This window comes from Cnephaeus nilssonii (assembly GCF_951640355.1).
Source record: "Cnephaeus nilssonii genome assembly, chromosome: 5".
Taxonomy (NCBI): Eukaryota; Metazoa; Chordata; class Mammalia; order Chiroptera; family Vespertilionidae; genus Cnephaeus; species Cnephaeus nilssonii.
The window spans coordinates 36489145-36507747 of record NC_137076.1 but is presented as its reverse complement, the minus strand read 5'-3'; the positions used below and the strand labels follow the sequence as shown (position 1 = coordinate 36507747).

General features: G+C 38.3%; 1 protein-coding gene across 1 annotated transcript; it reads left to right on the top strand.

Moving 5' to 3' along the window:
• Positions 1-2656: 2656 nt before the first annotated feature.
• On the top strand, positions 2657-11454 carry LOC307099024 (disintegrin and metalloproteinase domain-containing protein 20-like; the record flags this gene model as incomplete). The annotated part of the gene is made up of 2 exons (XM_079770243.1): positions 2657-2734; positions 9277-11454. The coding sequence occupies 2 exons, from the start codon at positions 2657-2659 to the stop codon at positions 11452-11454; spliced, it is 2256 nt and encodes a 751-aa protein (XP_079626369.1).
• Between the last annotated feature and the right edge of the window lie 7149 nt (positions 11455-18603).

The following is an 18603-nucleotide window of genomic DNA, read 5'->3' as shown; positions in this document are numbered from 1 at the left end:
CCCCCAGCACATGCCCGCACGCCCCCTACTTTCTGTGTCCAAGGGTTATGCTTATATGCATGCATACAAATCCTTTGGTTGATCTCTTAACCCCTCCTCCCCTGCCTTCCCTCTGAGGTTGGATTGTCTGTTCGATGCTTCTATATCTCTGGATCTATTCTTGTTCATCTGTTTATGTTGTTCATTATGTTTCCACAAATGAGTGAGATCCTATATTTATCATTCCCCAACTGGCCTATTTCGCTTTGCATAATAGTCTCCAGGTCCATCCATGCTGTTGCAAATGGTAAAAGTTCTTTCTTTTTTACAGCAGTGTAGTATTTCATTGTGTAGATGTACCACAGTTTTTTAATCTACTCATCTGCTGATGGGCACTTAGGCTGTTTCCAAATCTTAGCTATTGTAAATTGAGCTGCTATTAACATAGGGGTTCATATATTCTTTCTTATTGATGTTTATGATTTCTTGGGATATATTTTTAAGAGTGGGATTACTGGGTCAAATGGGAGTTCCATTTTTAATTTTTTGAGGAAACTCCATACCGTTTTCCACAGTGGCTGCACCAATCTGCATTCCCACCAGCAGTGCACGAGGGTTCCTTTTTCTCTGCATCATCACCAGCACTTGTCATTTGTTGATTTGTTGATGATAACCATTCTGATAGGTGTGAGATGGTACCTCATTGTCATTTTGATTTGCATTTCTTGGATGACTAGTGACTTTGAGCATGTTTTTATACGTGTCATAGCCTTCTGTATGTCTGCTTTTGAAAAGTGTCTATTTGGGTCCTTTGCCCATTTTTTATTGGATTATTTATCTTCTTTTTGTTAAGTTGTATGAGTTCCCTGTAAATCTTGGAGATTAAACCCTTATCAGAGATAACATTGGTAAATATGTTCTCCCATGCAGTGGGCTTTCTTGTTGTTTTGTTGATGGTTTCTTTTGCTGTGCAGAAGCTTTTTATTTTGATGTAGTTCCATTTGTTTATTTTCTTCTTAGTTTCCATTGTCCTAGGAGCTGTATAGGTAAATATATTGCTACAACATAAGTCTGATATTTTGTTGCCTATGGAGTCTTCTAAGATTTTTATGGTTTTCTGTCTTACGTTTAAGTCCTTTAACTAGTTTTAGTTTATTTTTGTGTATGGTGTAAGTTGGTAGTCTAGTTTTATTTTTGTTGTTGTATCTGTCCAATTTTCACAACACCATTTATTGAAGAGACTGTCTTGACTCCATTGTATGCTCTTGCCTCCTTTGTCAAATATTAATTGAGCATATGGCTTGGATTGATTTCTGGGTTCTCTATTTTGTTCCATTGGTCTATATGTCTGTTCTTGTGCCAGTACCAGGCAGTTTTAAGAACAGTGGCTTTGTAATATAATTTGATATCTGGTGTTGTGATCTTTCCAACTTTGTTCTTATTTCTCAGGATTGCTGAGGCTATTCGGGGTCTTTTTTTATTCCATATGAATTTTTGGAGAGTTTGTTCTAGGTCTGTAAAATATGCCAGGATGGTATTTTAATTGGGATTGCACTGAATCTATAGATTTCTTTAGGTAGTATGCACATTTTAATGATATTGATTCTACCAATCTATGAACATGGTATATTCTTCCATTTGTTTATGTCTTCCTCTATCTCTTTTTTCAATGTCCTATAATTTTCCATACTGTTTTTAAATATATTTTTATTGATTTCAGAGAGAAAGGGAGAGGAGGAGAGAGATTGAAGCATTAATTATGAGAGAAAATTATTGATTGACTGCCTCCTTGATGCCCCACACTGGAGATTGATCCTGCAACCCAGTAATGTGCCCTGGCTGGGAATAGAACCATGAACTGGTTCATAGGTCAACACTCAAACTGAGCCATGCCTGTGGGGCTTACCACTGTTTATTAACGTATTATTGTAAGATGTTGCAAGAGCTTGTTAACATAATAAAAAAAGTAAATAAAAAGTTATACATGTTAGAAATTATGAAATAAGGCTGCTTCTATTTACAGATATCTTGATGCTCTACAAAGAAAATCTGAATGAATCAACAATAACTCCAGAAACAAATCAGTGGTTATGCCAAGTTTGAAGAATATACTGTAAGGTTAATGTACAAAAGTCAGTCACTTTCAACAACTGGAATTTGAAATTAAAAAAATACCATTTATACTAGTACCTTAGAAATGAAATTATAATGCATAAATATAATTTAGATAACACCTTTTAAGCCAAGGTATAACATGAAAAAGGATGAAATAAGTAATCAATTATCATGAGGAAAAGAAAGCTACTTAGTTTACTAAAGTTGACCAAATAAATCCTTTTTCTGTTTAAGAATAGAGCCTAACAATATTCTAGGATCTGACATTTTTTATGTTAAATATCAATATTTTCTTAAATGTATCTCCTCCTCTGTCCAATAACAAGATAATTAAATTTTGGTATCCAGCCATTAAATTAAGTGAAAGAGATTGTCAGGTTTGAACTGTGTCACCTAAAATTCATATGTTGAAGTCAAGCACCAAGTACCTCAGAAAATGTTGTTATTTGAGAATAAGGTCATTGAAGACATGAAATTGGGTGGGTCTGAATTCAATATGTCTGATGTCCTATTTAAAGTGGCAAATTTGGGCAGGGGAAGAGAATCATGTCAAAATTGAATCATGTTGCACAAGGCAAGGAACTACCAGAAGCCAGAAGAGAAGTCTAGAGTAAATCTTTCCCTGGTATCTTCAGAGAGAGTAAGGCATTGTGGATATTGATTTTGGAATTCTTCCTCTAGAATTGTCAGGCAATAAGTCTCTGTGTTGCTTTATTATAGCAGTACTAAAAACCATCAGAGAGAATAACACAATCATAGTTCTAAGTAGATTCTTTAGAAACTAGTTGTGATGAAAGCCAGAAAGTGAAAAATTCCATGAAGGAAAAAATGCAGATTTGAAATGGACTTACTAAATTGGAGGGAAAATAGAAAGACACTGGAAGGTATGCAACTGGCAGACATTACCTGTCTCTGTCCCACAGGTAAACTCTCAAGGATAATGAATAACTAACCTTGCTTCCTTGGTTTACCTCAGCCAACATTGCTGAATATAATTCTGCCTATATTAATGATTTTAAACTGCCAGCCAATTTACCTATTAAGCTTATTTCCACTCTAGTTTTTACACACCTCTCTCTGCTGCTAAATTTCCTTTTCCAACTGACAGTAGTTTTCTTAACAAATGAAATATATTTCTGTGCAGATATGAAATGTCTTTGTGTTATTTCATTGACTTTAGAGAGAAAATTACTGATGATTAACAATATCTTGATTCTTTGTAAAATATTCTACATCAGGTTCAATCTCTTTCTGGAACTTGACATACTTGAACCACAGTATGGTTCATTGTTGAGGAAATAATCTGGGATCAAAGCAACAGTTTAATCAACATTACTGAAGCTAAAGTGTTATACTGTAGGAAGCACATAGGATGGAGATTAGTCACATTTATACCTATTGAAGAGTAGCTAGAAGTAAAGTTTGATGGGGATGGTAGAGTCACAATGAAGAGGAACTTTAACCAGTTGCCATGGTCTGTAGCACTGGGAGAGTCTTGCTGCTAGGTAACTACATCTAGAATTTAATCAATCCAGAAACAAAAAGGGGGATCTCAAAGGAAAATACAAACCATCAATGAGTATGTCTTTAGCTAGATAGGACCTCAGGAATCATTAATTATTCTGCTGGTAAGTCACTCAAGAATTTTGTGTAAAGGAAAAAAGCAGTAGGATTTGTGTATGCATGAACACACACACACACACACACACACACACACACACGTACATGCACACGCACATGCATAGGCAAGAGTCTTTACCAAGTATTCACATCTTGAGGGGGATCTCTGAGACCTATTATTTCCTATTAGTATCTTTTACTTGGTTGAAAGGAACAAAATTGTGCTTTAATAGATTGTTACTCATATTTTAGAAAAGTATGACTTAGGCTATGAATAATAGTGAGAAGGAAGGTGGTAATTAAGGTATAGAGAATGGTCAATTTGACAAAACTATGGGGATATAAAAAAGAATTTATCAATTGTATTATACATATATTAGTATGTATCATAATGTTCAGTCAGCAATAGACAATGGTGTAACTGGAAGGAAGAAGTACCGTGGGTTAGATGGATGTTACTTAAATGTGTTTATATTTTATTATATTCTTAGGAAGAAGAACAATTTTTAGCTGCTGGGGCTGACCAGCAGACCCTGAGCGACAGATGAATGATTACTCTGACACAGGATTGCTGTGAAAAAGAGGGCTAAGGGACTGCCTGGCTAAAGGAACCAGACAGCCTTGATCGCCTGCCTCTTCAGGCTTTTATTGTAACAGCAGTTTGAGATAAAGTTTATCTTTTAGATACAATCAGTAGGGTAAGTAATCTTGGGAGGACACATGTATCTGCAGTGTCCTTTAATCAAGGACACTAATATTAAGGATAAAGATTCTGGTAAACACCTGGGGGCTCAGACTTGTTTGGAAAAGTCAAGGCAGGGTCTGCTGCCTTTTGCAAGGTCACCCTAGAGGCCCCCCACCTTTCAGAGATTCCTTCTTACAGATTTTCCAACCAAGTCTCCTGTGCTCCCCCACATTTAGCACCATGTAAAATGGAATAAAATCAAACTAGAAGGGTAGCAATTTCAGATGGGAGTATATATAAGACAAAATAAGAAAAACCTTCAGAAATGCAAAGGAAATAAATAATCCCAAAGGGATGGAGGAAGTCTTTGGGGGATGGGATACTATTTTCTCACAAGACACAAACATCTCACATTTTTAGGATTGCAAGATCATTTTCAATTTCAATCTTCATGTAGATGCATTTATGTCATAAACTTGTATGAAAAATGGAAATACAAAAATATTTTCCTCAATAATACAAACACATTAGCACATCTTTATGCAAATGAGAAATCTGGTACAAGCACAATGCCTTTTGACAGTACTGATTTTTTACTTTTTTTCTGTGAACAAAATATTAATAAAACCACATAATGTTAAGACATTATCCTACACACTTGGGAAACATAAATGAATAATGCAGGCCTAAATAAATTAATGGTCTTTAGCACAAATTTAGACAGAGTGGTTGGGGCAAAAATACACATTAGAAATTTGTCAAATTGCATTCAATAATTTGCATATCCATGCCAACTTTTATTTATAACATGAATGTCCATAGTCAACATAAGATCATTAAATACTGAGAGCACTTAAAGTTATAACATCAGGAACCCCTGTACAAATAGAAAAAAAATCACCCAAGAAAGTGAAATATGCTATGACCTAAAACACACTGATCAAACCCACTTCCCATAGTAGGTAATATAAAAATGAAAAATGCCTAATGAAGGTCTTTTGATATCCTGGATGATGTACTCATTTCTGTGTGATTTTTAAAAATATCTTCATTTAACATAGCTTGACATCTTTTCTTTGGAATCATTGTTTTCTGTTACTTATAAAGTTTTAATTTCTATGTTCACACTTTTTCACAGAAAATTATTTTTCCTACTTACTTCTACTAAACCTATGTGTCAACAATGATTAAAAAAATTAGTTAGTTTACCTCTTTTTACTTATGTAGACATGTTTGTGTAATTAAAATAAAGTATGAATGAAAAGTTTAATTTCACAATAAAGTTTTCTTACTGTATTACTGTAAATTTATACTGAATAGGTCTAGTAAATGCATGCATTCACCAGTCACCAGGAGTTAACAAATGAACACAACTAAGGCAATGGCTTATTCACATTGGAATATCGGCTGGTATGTGTTAAAACTACTGCAGAAAGTCAGTCCAAGTGCCAATAGAACCAATTACAACATGTAATATGGTGTGATCGTGTGCTAATCATTGGCCAAACACTGTTTACAAGCAATGACTCTTGGATTTAAATATGCAGACTATAGTTGTTGATATGTAATATTCATTTCTATTGATGAAATTACCAGTGTTTTTCCCCAACATATGGCCTATTCACTAAAATTTGTTAAAAATAACAGTGAATTAATAACAAAGTCTTAACCTATTGGTTTAATTATAAGCAAATCTTGGTTTAAAGCAGTTAAAATTAATAAGATGTTAATTTTCACATATGACACCTGGACCAGAAATTTTGTCTGTTAAAATCAAAATCCTTTAAATCAAGGTCTGCAAAATCGAGGGTTTACTGTACTGCATTTGCTGATGCTGCCATCTTGATGTAAATTCTTGGCTTCAATTCCTTATTTGTAGAATTGGATTTCCTTTCAATCTTAAATAATAAATTATTTGGTCACATTGTACAAGAAAAATATTTTAAACTACTTCCATATATTATTATTTTTCTTATTGTCTCTAATATACAGGGGTGGGCAAAAATAGGTTTACAGATGTGAGTGTAAAACTCAGAACTTATTCTTATACAGTTATATAAATGTGTTACTGTACTCTTCATTCTCTACAAATACATTAGAAATACAACTAAACAAAAGAAAAACAATCATCCTGATCCACATGAAATATAGTTTAACAGAAATCCTACCACTAAGGATATAAGGAAGCCACTGACACTGGTAGGAGGAGCAGAAACACTGCACAGGCTGGCGTCACATACATGTGTGGCAAATAAAACTTCCCTAACTGGGTGAAGGAAATAGAATACAAATCCAGGAAGTGCAGAGAGTTCCAACTAAAATGAACCCAGAGAATCCCACACCAAGACACATCATAATTAAAATTCAAAAGGTTAGAGACATAAGAATCTTAAAAGCAGAAAGAGAAAAGCAGTAACCTACCTACAAGGGAGCTCCCATAAGACTCTCTGCTGATTTCTCAACAGAAACTTCACATGCCAAAAGGAATGACAAGAAATATTTAGAGTGATGAAAAGCAAAAACCTGCAATCAAGATTACTCTGCCCAGCAATGATGTCATTTAGAATTGAAGGACATATAAACAGCTTCCAGGAAAAGAAAGAGTTAAAAGAGTTCATTACCACCAAAGCAGTATTACATGACATGTTAAAGGGGAAAAGGATGAGGAGGAGGAGGAGGAGGAGGAGGAGGAGGAGGAGGAGGAGGAGAAGGAGGAGGAGGAGGAATGGGAGGGGGAGGGGGAGAGGAGAGGGAGAGAGAGAAGGAGAAGGAGAAGGAGAAGGAGAAGGAGAAGGAGAAGGAGGAGGAGGAGGAGGAGGAGGAGGAGGAGGAGGAATGGGAGGAGGAGGGGGAGAGGAGAGGGAGAGAGAGAAGGAGAAGGAGAAGGAGAAGGAGAAGGAGAAGGAGAAGGAGAAGGAGAAGGAGAAGGAGAAGGAGAAGGAGAAGGAGGAGGAGGAGGAGGAATGGGAGGGGGAGGGGGAGAGGAGAGGGAGAGAGAGAAGGAGAAGGAGAAGGAGAAGGAGAAGGAGAAGGAGAAGGAGAAGGAGAAGGAGAAGGAGAAGGAGAAGGAGAAGGAGAAGGAGAAGGAGGAGGAGGAGAAGGAGGAGGAGGAATGGGAGAGGGAGGGGGAGAGGAGAGGGAGAGAGAAGGAGAAGGAGAAGGAGAAGGAGAAGGAGAAGGAGAAGGAGAAGGAGAAGGAGAAGGAGAAGGAGAAGGAGAAGGAGAAGGAGGAGGAGGAGGAGGAATGGGAGGGGGAGGGGGAGAGGAGAGGGAGAGAGAGAAGGAGAAGGAGAAGGAGAAGGAGAAGGAGAAGGAGAAGGAGAAGGAGAAGGAGAAGGACAAGGAGAAGGACAAGGAGAAGGACAAGGAGAAGGAGAAGGAGAGGGAGAAGGAGAAGGGGAACAAGAAGGGGAATGAGAAGGAGAACGAGAAGAACCAGAGCAAGAACAAGAACAAGAAGAACAAGAACAAGAAGGGATTAAAAATATGAACAATAAAATGTCAATAAATACATAGCTATCAACAATTGAATCCACCACTCCCTCGGGAAAAAAAACACACCCACAAAATAAAGAAACAAGCAGAAAAGAAACAAACTCATAGGTATTGAGAACATTTTGGTGATTATCAGATCAGAGGAGAGTTGGGGAGTTTGGTAAAAAAGTTGAAGAGATTCAGAAGTACTAATTGGTAGTAACAGAATAGTCATGGAGATATAAAATACAGCATAGTGAGTACAATCAATAATATTCTCATTATGGCCGAAACCGGTTTGGCTCAGTGGATAGAGCGTCGGTCTGCGGACTGAAGGGTCCCGGGTTCGATTCCGGTCAAGGGCATGTACATTGGTTGCGGGCACATCCCCGGTAGGGGGTGTGCAGGAGGCAGCTGGTCGATGTTTCTCTCTCATCGATGTTTCTAGCTCTCTGTCCCTCTCCCTTCCTCTCTGTAAAAAATCAATAAAATATATTTTAAAAAAATAATATTCTCATTATGTATGTATTTTGTTAGATTGGTATAAAATTTATCAGGATAATAACTTAATATTTTATATAAGTTTAATCATTGGGAGCACTCCTGAAACTAATATTTAGTATTGTATGACAGCTATAACTGAAAAATAAAAAAATATTTCAAAAAATAATACAAATAAAATTGAAAATATTAATATTTATATCAAGTCCACAGGTATAAATAGAAACTCCCTCTCAAACATTTGATATAAGTTCACTTTTCTTTGTTTTACATATTTATTGTGAAAATATTCACACATGTTCATTCAGTTAAACCATAGTATCATTAATCACTAAATCTCATTCAACCGGGTTCAAAAGGTGTCAATCTATGACCAATCACCATTTTCTTGTACACACACAATCTCAAACTGCCTTACAATTTCTTTTTAAAAAATATAAGTTTTTATTGACTTAAGAGAGATAGGAATGAAGAGGGAGAAATAGATAGAAACATCTATGAGAGAGAAACAGTGACTGGCTGCCTCTTGCATGCCTCCTACTGGGAACAAACTCACAACCTGGGTATGATCCCTGACCAGGAATTGAACCAGTGACCACTTGGTGCAAGGGACAATAGTCAACCAACTCAGCCACATGAACTGTCATGTCTTAAAATTTCTTAAGGACAAATGCGTGAAGTATTCTAAGACTTGTCTTGAGTTAAACACTAATGCATTTTAACACTTGTCTTTTTCTTCCTCCTCTACCTTGGCCTGTCTCTACTCTGCTTTTTATTTTATCTTCCAGTGTGCTACTATGCTAGTAAGAGCCTGCCAGAGAACAGATTCAAAGTCCATGCTGAACACCCAGCACAGAGAAAACAGTGATGTTTCCTGCACGTCCTCACCAGTGTCTGTATAGGGTGGCACCATAATGGCTGTGAGTAAGGCCCTGGTGTGTGTGAGGAACACCCTCCTGCCACTCTGGCTGGGGGTGATTCTGTTCCCATATAGATGGTCCCAGGTTGTGCACTCCCAACGCCTTGGTCCCCCAGAAGTGGTGATTCCCTTGAAGGTAACAGGCATGAAGACTAGAGACTGGCTCTCTTACAGAATGAATTTTGGGGGCCAGAATCAGATCATCCACATGAAGGTCAACAGGCATATTCTATCCAGACGCTTCCGAGTGTTTACCTACTCAGACCAGGGTGCTCTCCTTGAGGACCAGCCTTTTGTAAAGAATGACTGCTACTATCGTGGTTATGTGGAGGGGGACCCAGAATCCATGGTTGCCCTCAGTACCTGTTTGGGGGGGTTGCAAGGAATATTACAGACAAATGACACGGTTTATGAAATAGAGCCCAAGAGACTTTCTACCACATTTGAACATTTCATATATAAAGTGGACAGCGAGGAGACACAGTTACCACCCATGAGATGTGGAGTAACAGATGATGAAATAGCACGGCAACTGAAGGATCAGGAGAGTGCTAACTTCACTTTGATGCAGAGTGGGTATGAAGGCTGGTGGACCCACAACCGGATTCTTGAACTGGCAGTGGTGGTGGACCACAGTCGCTATCTTCATCACGAAAGCAACACCACAGCTGTGCAGTATGAAGTATGCTTTCTTGTCAATGACATAGAATATTTTTTGCATTCTCTAGATGTTGACGTGGTTTTAATGGGAATTGAGGTCTGGACTGAAAAAAATCCTATTAAAATAGATTCGATAGGTGGTGTCCTGGGCACATTTTGCAATTGGAAGCAAACTAGCTTTAATAAGCGCATTCCTCATGATGTTGCACATCTTTTGGTAAAGCATGACTTTGGTATTTTAGTTGGCCTAGCCTTTGTTGGAACAGTATGTAACTCTTTTCATAATTGTGGAGTGGAAAGTTTAATGGACAATAATTTGTATCCTGTTGCCTACACTTTTTCCCATGAGATTGGTCATAATTTGGGTATGAATCATGATGACAAAACTTGTACATGTGGACATAAAAAGTGCATAATGTTTCCAGTAAGATCAAATGCAACTAGATTCAGCAACTGTAGCTATGCTAGCTTCATGAACACCATTGCGAGTCGAAATTGCATTTACGTTTCATCAGATACAGAGAACATCTTCACACTTGCACAGTGTGGGAACAGTGTGGTTGAAGAAGGAGAAGAGTGTGACTGTGGCGCTTTACATGTGTGTATAGATGATCCCTGCTGTGAGTCAGACTGCACTCTCAGTCCTGGGGCTGCTTGTGCTTTCGGGGGTTGTTGCAAAGACTGCCAGATCCTGCCAACAGGCGAAGTTTGTAGACCAGAGGAAAATGAATGTGATCTCCCAGAGTGGTGCAATGGGACATCCTACCAATGTCCAGAGGATGTGTATGTGCAGAATGGGATGTCATGCAAGGGCGGAGGCTACTGCTATGAAAAGCGATGCAATAACCGTGAAGAACAGTGTAGGAACATTTTTGGCAAAGAGGCCAAGAGTGCAAATCAGAGTTGCTACACAGAAATGAACACCCAAGGTGACCGTTTTGGGAACTGTGGTCTAATGAACGCTACATATGTAAAATGTAACATATCAGATACCTTGTGCGGGAGGATTCAGTGTGATAACGTGATAGAACTTCCCCTTCTAAGGGATCATTCTACTGTACATTGGACTCACTTCAATGGTGTCACCTGCTGGGGTACTGACTACCACTTCGGGATGACCATACCTGACATTGGTGATGTGAAAGATGGGACAGAATGTGGGAGAGAACATGTCTGCATTCAAAGGAAGTGTGTCCATAGGTCACTTCTGGTAAATGATTGTGCGCCTAAGTCCTGCAATTGGAAAGGAGTCTGCAACAACAGACAGCACTGCCATTGCAACTATAAGTGGGACCCTCCCTTCTGCCGGAAAAGAGGACATGGAGGTAGTATTGATAGTGGGCCACCCCCTGGGAGAAGAGCGAGGCAAAAGACCAATTACCTGAGTCTACTTTGGTTGATTCGTTTTATTCTTTTATTATGCTTGTTGTTTTTGGGTGTTCTGACCCACAAAAGAACAGATAAGAGAGAAGAGCAGAATGTGGCACCTTCACATGAGTAAGAAGAGCAAAATGTCAAGACTTTACCTAAGGAAGAAGAGCATGATGTTCTAATTTCATCTAAGGAAGAACAGCAAAATGTTCCACTGCATTGTAAAAAGAAAAGCAACAATTTACAATTTCACAAAAGAAGTCCAATTTCCCATGTACTAATTTCTAGTCTCCTGGCTATGGAAATGTTACAAAATGTGTCACAGATCATTGACATAATCCCTAAGAATTTTTATTATTTGGATCATAAAATATTGACCATTAAACAATTATCAAAATATTCTAATTCCTAGAATATCACTACCTTTCATGATTTAAATAGTGTTTAATTGTTCACGGAACTAGTCTCTTTGTGTTTCCTGAGCAAAGGACAGCTAACGGATAATGTGTATTTGTGTTTTTTTAATTTGCTGTCTCAATTCTATCCATCCTTCCCATTTGTACTCTGCTTTGTCACACAGGGAATGCAAACAGAGAAATTAAATTTCTTCTTTGCTATTCCTCTCATTTTAGTTCCTTTAATAGTTGGCAACTAGGAAGCAGACTGGAAACCTGGGAAATTTTCTGATTACTATTCATGCTAGTCATGCTTTATTAACAGCTCTAGTCTTTATAAAGATAGTAATTTCCAGTCTGCATATTATTACTATATATACTATAGGATTGTGCAAAAGTCGCTTTACAGTTGTGAGTATGCAAAACAGAGTTTAATTATTTATTATTTATTAATTATTGTGTTATTTTCCATACAATTGACTGTAAACCTACATTTGCCCACCTCTGATAAGAACTTACAACTTTCTCTCACTACATTATTTCACTTAGCATAATACTCTCATGGTCCCTCCAGACTGTCTCAAAGAATAAGAGATCCATCTTCCTTAAACTGCATAGTATTCCATGGTGTAAATGTACCATAGCTTTTTCATCCACTCATCTGATGATGGGCACTTGGGCTGTTTCCAGATTTTAGCTCTTGTAAAAAGCTCTGCTGTGAACATAAGGGTACATATATTTATTCTGATGAACATTTCAGGATTCTTAAGATATCCTATCTAATAAAACAGTAATATGCAAATTGACCATACCTTCGCTATGCCCGCAGCCAATCAGAGCGAACAAGATGGCGGTTAATTTGCATACACTGAGGGAGGGAGGAGTGAAGAAAGCAGAAAGCAAGGCGGCTGAGCGGGCGGGCGGCGGCGCGGCTGTGGAGCACACATCCATGGTGGCCTCTGAGGCGGTGGTGGCAGTGTGCGGTGCGTGGCGGGTGGTGTGCGTGGCCACGGCGGCCTTGGAGGCGGTGGTGGGCAGTGTGCATGGAGGCGGCGGCGGCTGCAGTGGCAGTGGGCGGGGCGCACAGCGGAGGCCGCGGGCGGGGAGTGGCGGGCAGTGTGCAAGGCCGCAGTGGCCTCAGAGGCGGTGGTGGCTGCGGGCAGGGCGTGGTGAGGCAGGTGGCAGGTGGCGGGGCGGGTGGGCGGGGTGGGGCGCGCAGCAGCAGCACGTGTGGCCGAGGAGGCGGAGGTGGTGGTGGGCTGGGTTGGTTGGGCCAGATGGGCAGGAGGAACCCCGCCCGCCGCAGCAGGAGAGGTGGCGGGAGGGAAACCCACCAGAAGTCTTGCAGGAAATATTTCTGCAATGGGTCCCTAGTATTCTTATAAGTGGGATCCCTGGGTAAAGCAGCAGTTCAATTTTTAAAAATTATTTTAGAGAATTCCATACTGTTTTCTACAGGGGCTATACCAGTCTGCATTCCCACCGTTAGTGTACTAGGGTTCCTTTTTCTCTTTTTTGTTAACTCTCATTTTCCTAATTTACCTTTCTCTAATATTTAAAATGCTTGCTATTTTATTCCATCTGTTAGATTTACCTGGCCCCCAAACCTCCTAAGATATTAGGAGGAAGCCTCTACATGCTTTGAGTATTCCCTGAAAAATTATCTAATGGCTAATATTTTCTGGATCCCCAGATAAATCCCCCAAATATCAAAAAATAAAGGGACAAGATCTAATTATAAAAATCAGAGCTCAACTATTTTCTCAGGAAACCATACAAACCATTACATGATTTTTTTCCTATATGTTGGACCAATTGAATATAGATAATGGATTCTTACTGTAACCATTAGCAAAGATTTGTATCTCCTTATGTAAACCTTTCACAATACGCTTCTCAACTAATCAAATAGACTTCCTGTTTTTATCATATGAAAATGTGTTTTGAATACAGATAGGTGGTTTTTTAAGTACTTAAGTAACCCCTTTAGTTGCTCACATTTTATTCATAGCTAAATGTAGTTATTTATCAGCAAGAATCTAAGACACCAGATTTTATCTCTGTGTATCCAGGTTTACTCTGGCCTAAACTTAATAAACTAAAATATGTGACACACAATTTATGTGATTGTCCTAAATAAATGAAACAACAAACTTTAGAAACTCAATAAATCAATGACTAACATAGTCTGAAATAAATAAATAGTGTTCAAGTACTTATTGGTCAACAAGACAAAATCCATACAGTAACTAGTACATCTTTTATGCCTGGGTAAATATTTGTAAGCAAGATGAAATGAACAATCAATTATGAAAAGAAAACCATGTAGCAAAATAAAATCACTCAAGCAGCTGTTTCTGACAGGGCTATAAGTAGGGAGGGTGATGTATCATTTTCTGGGACTGAAAGGCCTGTCTTCAACCCAGTCCCTGAGGGCTCTTTGGGGATAGTCACCGTTTTTTGTGACCTTTGTACAGCTCAGGGTGTAGTCTGGGTGTGGCTATATTAGTTTCCCTGAGGCTGCTGGGAAGTGCTGCCTCTTCAGGAGAAAAATGGCTACTTAGGTTTGGAGGGTCTGGAATGTCTCTGTGGTGGATTCCTGATCACCTCTCCACAAGCCACTCTCTTCCACAGGCTCTCCCCAGACTCCACAAGTCCACTCTTCCACTTGCACCACAGCCAAAGGTGAGTGTTTTTGAAAGGTCCAATGAACTGGGGTTAGCATATAAAAACATAGTCAAGCTGAAACCGGTTTGGCTCAGTCGATAGAGCGTCGGCCTGTGGACTCAAGGGTCCCAGGTTCGATTCCGGTGAAGGGCATGTACCTTGGTTGCGGGCACATCCCCAGTAGGGGTTGTGCAAGAGGCAGCTGATCGATGTTTCTAACTCTCTATCCCTCTCTCTTCCTCTCTGTAAAAAATCAATAAAATACATTTAAAAACATAGTCAAAACAGAGGAAAAACAACCTCGTGGCTGCTAGCTAACCCCAGCACCATACAGCTGGGGCAGTTCTTCAGGCGGAACTTCTGGGGCTGAGCCTCTTGCAGTTGTGGACTTAGATATAGAATCACCTACCGCCAGCAGCCCTTTGGACTTCCTTTCCACACTAGGATGTCACTGCCTGTCTCCTAGGGAGGAGGACTTGTTGCCCTGCAGCTTGTGATGCTCTCAGCTCATTAGTCCAGCGACTCTGCCCAGATGCCCTATCCTACCATTCTCCAGGCATCAACTGCCCTTTCCAGCTGTGAGTTGTCTCACCAGCTTTGTCTACTTTGCCAATTCCGGGTGGATGTTATTCAATATAGATGCTCCTTCTATCTGCTCTGGAATAAGGCTCCAGATACAGCTGCTTATTTGGCTGGGATTTTTTTTCCTTTTTCCAGGTTAATTTTTTATTATTTATTAATTACTGCATCATTTTCCATACAAATGACTATAAACCTACTTTTGCCCAAGTCTGATAAGAACTTGCAACTTTCTCTGAGTGGCTTATTTCACTTACATAACACTATCCAGGCCCTTCCACACTGTCTCAAGGGTAAAAGATCTTTCTCTCTTAAACTGCATAGTATTCCATTGTGGAAATGTACCACAGCTTTTTTTATCTACTCATCTACTGATGGGCACTTGGGCTGATTCCAGATCTTAGCTCTTGTAAATAGTTTTGCTATGAATATAATGGTACATATTGTTTTTCTGATAGAATTTTCAGGATTCTTAGGATATATTCCTAGAATTTGGATCTGTTGATCAAACCGTAGCTCTATTTTTAAAATTTTTTAAGTGAATCACATACTTGTTTTCCGTATGGGTGGCACCAGTCTGAATTCCCAGCAGCAGTATACTAGGGTTCCCTTTTCTTTTTTGTTAAGTCTTTCAATTTTGTAATTTGCCTTTCTCTAATAATTGCAATGCTTGCCATTTTATTCCATCTGTTATATTTATCTGGCCCCCATATCTTCTAAAATATTATGAATCTGGAAGCCTCTACATGCTTTGAGTACAGCCTGAAAAATTATCTAATGGTTAATATTTTCTGGATCTCCAGATAAACCCCCCAAAATATCAAAAAATAACGGAACAAGAAACTAATTATATAAATCAGAGCTCAACTATTTACTCAGGAAACCATATAAAACATTGCATAATTTTTTAATTTCTCCCAGATTACTATTTCCTACATATTGGACTAATTGAATGTAGATTATTATTTATTACTGAAACCATTAGCAAACATCTTTATCTCCTTAATGCAAACCTCTCAATATTCTCCTTCACTAATCAAATAGACTTCCTGTGTTTATCATATGAAAATGTGTTTTAAATACAGAAAGGTGGAATCTTTTAGTACTTATGTAACCGCCCTCAAACCCCCACCCCAACACCGCCGGCACCTGTGGCTGACATTTTATACATGGCATGTGTAGTTATTTATCTGAAACAATCTAAGACATAGGATTTTACTTATTTGTGTATTAGGGTTTTACTCTGGCCCAAAGTTAATAAACTAAAATATGTGATTCACAATTTCTGTGATTGTCCCAAATAAATGAAACAACAAACGTTAGAAACTCAACAAATCAATGACTAACTTAGTCTTAAATAAATAAATAACTTTCAAGTATTTATTGGTCACCAAGACAAAATCCATACAATAACTAGTACATCTTTTATACCTGGGTGAAGACTTGTCAGCAATATAAAATGAACAGTCAATTGTGAAAAGAAAACCACAGGGCACAATAAAGTTACCTAAATTAATCCTTAATATATTCTTCTAATTAAGAATAGTGCATATAGAAAATTGGATAGGGCCCAATTTTTCTCAAAATGCATATATTTATCCTTCCTAATCACCTGTTTATCCCTTCTACTCATCTAATGAATATTACTACAGAATCATTAAATTAAGCCAAAGAAATTAAAAACCTCACAATCAAATGTAGTTCTTTAGGACCTATTTTTAACCAAAGCTGTGGAAAAATGAGAAAATCCAATGAGGGAAAAGTACAAGTCTGTATTTACTAAAATGACCTGTATTTAGGGTCATAGAAAGACACTGGCAGACAATGCCAGAGAAAATCTCCTCTCTGTCACACAGCTAAACTCTCAGAGGTACTAAATAACTACTAGTAATCTTTTTTCTATCATTTATCCCAGACAACCTGCTAAATGTAGACTGCCCAAGGAGCATGTTCATCTGCTAATTTACTAATTAAATTTATTCCTACATTCTTTGTTTTTTTAACCTCTCTCTTCCTCTAAATTTTACATTTGTCTTTTCTTGCTGACAATTTAATACTATTCTCCCTTTGATATGACGTAGCTTTGTATGCAGATTTTTAATATCTATGATATTATTTTATATTCAAAAGCGATTGCTAGGTGATTAGTGATGTGTGGTTTCTTTTGAGAAGGTTTTATAGTGGAGGCAATTTTCCCCCTGGATCTTCAAGTGTTCAACAATATGATTCAGTGTTAAGGAAATAATCTGAAAACAGGAGGGTGATATGAGTGAAAGTCTTGGAAGTGTTTCAACTGTGAGTAGAGAGCACATATGATGCAGGTGAGAACGGTTGCTGGATTTATTCACATTGTAAAGATAAGTTAGAAATAAAGTCAGATGGAGGTGGTGAAGCCCCAAAGTTAAGGAACTTTAGACAGTTGAATGGTGGGTAACTGAGAAAGTCTTTTTTCTAACTTGCTAAATCTGAAACTTCATTAAATGTGACAAAGAGGGAAATGGATTTATATTTCCCTTTACCATATGAAATCACAAAAATCTTTGTTCATAATGATGGGTGGTACAAACTATAGGTAGGTTGGTCCATAGTTAGAGAGGATCCTGACAACCACTAATTTTCTCCTAAGTCATTCAAGAAGGTGAGCTACAAAGCTGAGAAGCACCCTGTATTTGTGCATTCATAAACACACACACACACACACACACACACACACACACACACACACACACACAAGGATCTTTTCCTGTTAACTGTTCACATCTTGATGAGGATCCCATTCTTTTCTATTTTATTTCATTGAGATCCACTGAAATATGTTCTTAATAGGTTGTTACAGTTGAGGATACACTGATTAGGCCATGAATGAAAGTGAAGGAGATGTGGTAACTAGATACACATATGCATGAATTTGAAAACACTTAGGGAAGAAGAAGAAAGTATTTATAAGGGATGTATAGCAAGTCTGACAGTGTGCCTGAGGCTAAAGCCAGCTGCAGTTAGCATATTAACTCAAAAAGAATCATTGGAAGGCCAATGGACTTTCATATTCAGGAGGGCTTAAAAATCAGCATAACATTGACCTGCTGTGGGCTCAAAGGCTCAAGGCAATTCCCTAACCTGGTAATCCTTTCCCTGTTTACCAAACTTTACCTTTGATATGCCTGTATGCATTGCTAAAGTGCAAATGTGTATTCAAGTAAATAAATAGCGGACCAGGCAAGAAGTTGGTGTGCCTCTTCAAGAAAGAGGTCTCCAATGGGCCCCTCATGCCTTCTAAATTCATATTTCTTGTATAGCATTTTCTTTTTTTTTGCCAGCCCCTCCTTTAGATACTGAACCCTGCTGTGAAGGTTGTGGCAAAAGTAATTTGTAGCTATACCACTTTGCAGGCATTACTACACTGAGAATGTTGTTGTATTCTTTCAGAGGATTCATCTTTAGAGTCATTAAATCAATAATGTACTGAGGACAAATATATTCTAGCTCAAAAAGTTTTGGCATCTAGTTTTCTTATTGCCTGATCCCAAATTGATGTCTAAGGAATAAATTATGTCACAGATTTATATAGGCTAAGATAATTCTCAACAATGCAATAGTACTCATTAATAATCCCTTTCCATCACAACATTACTCAACAC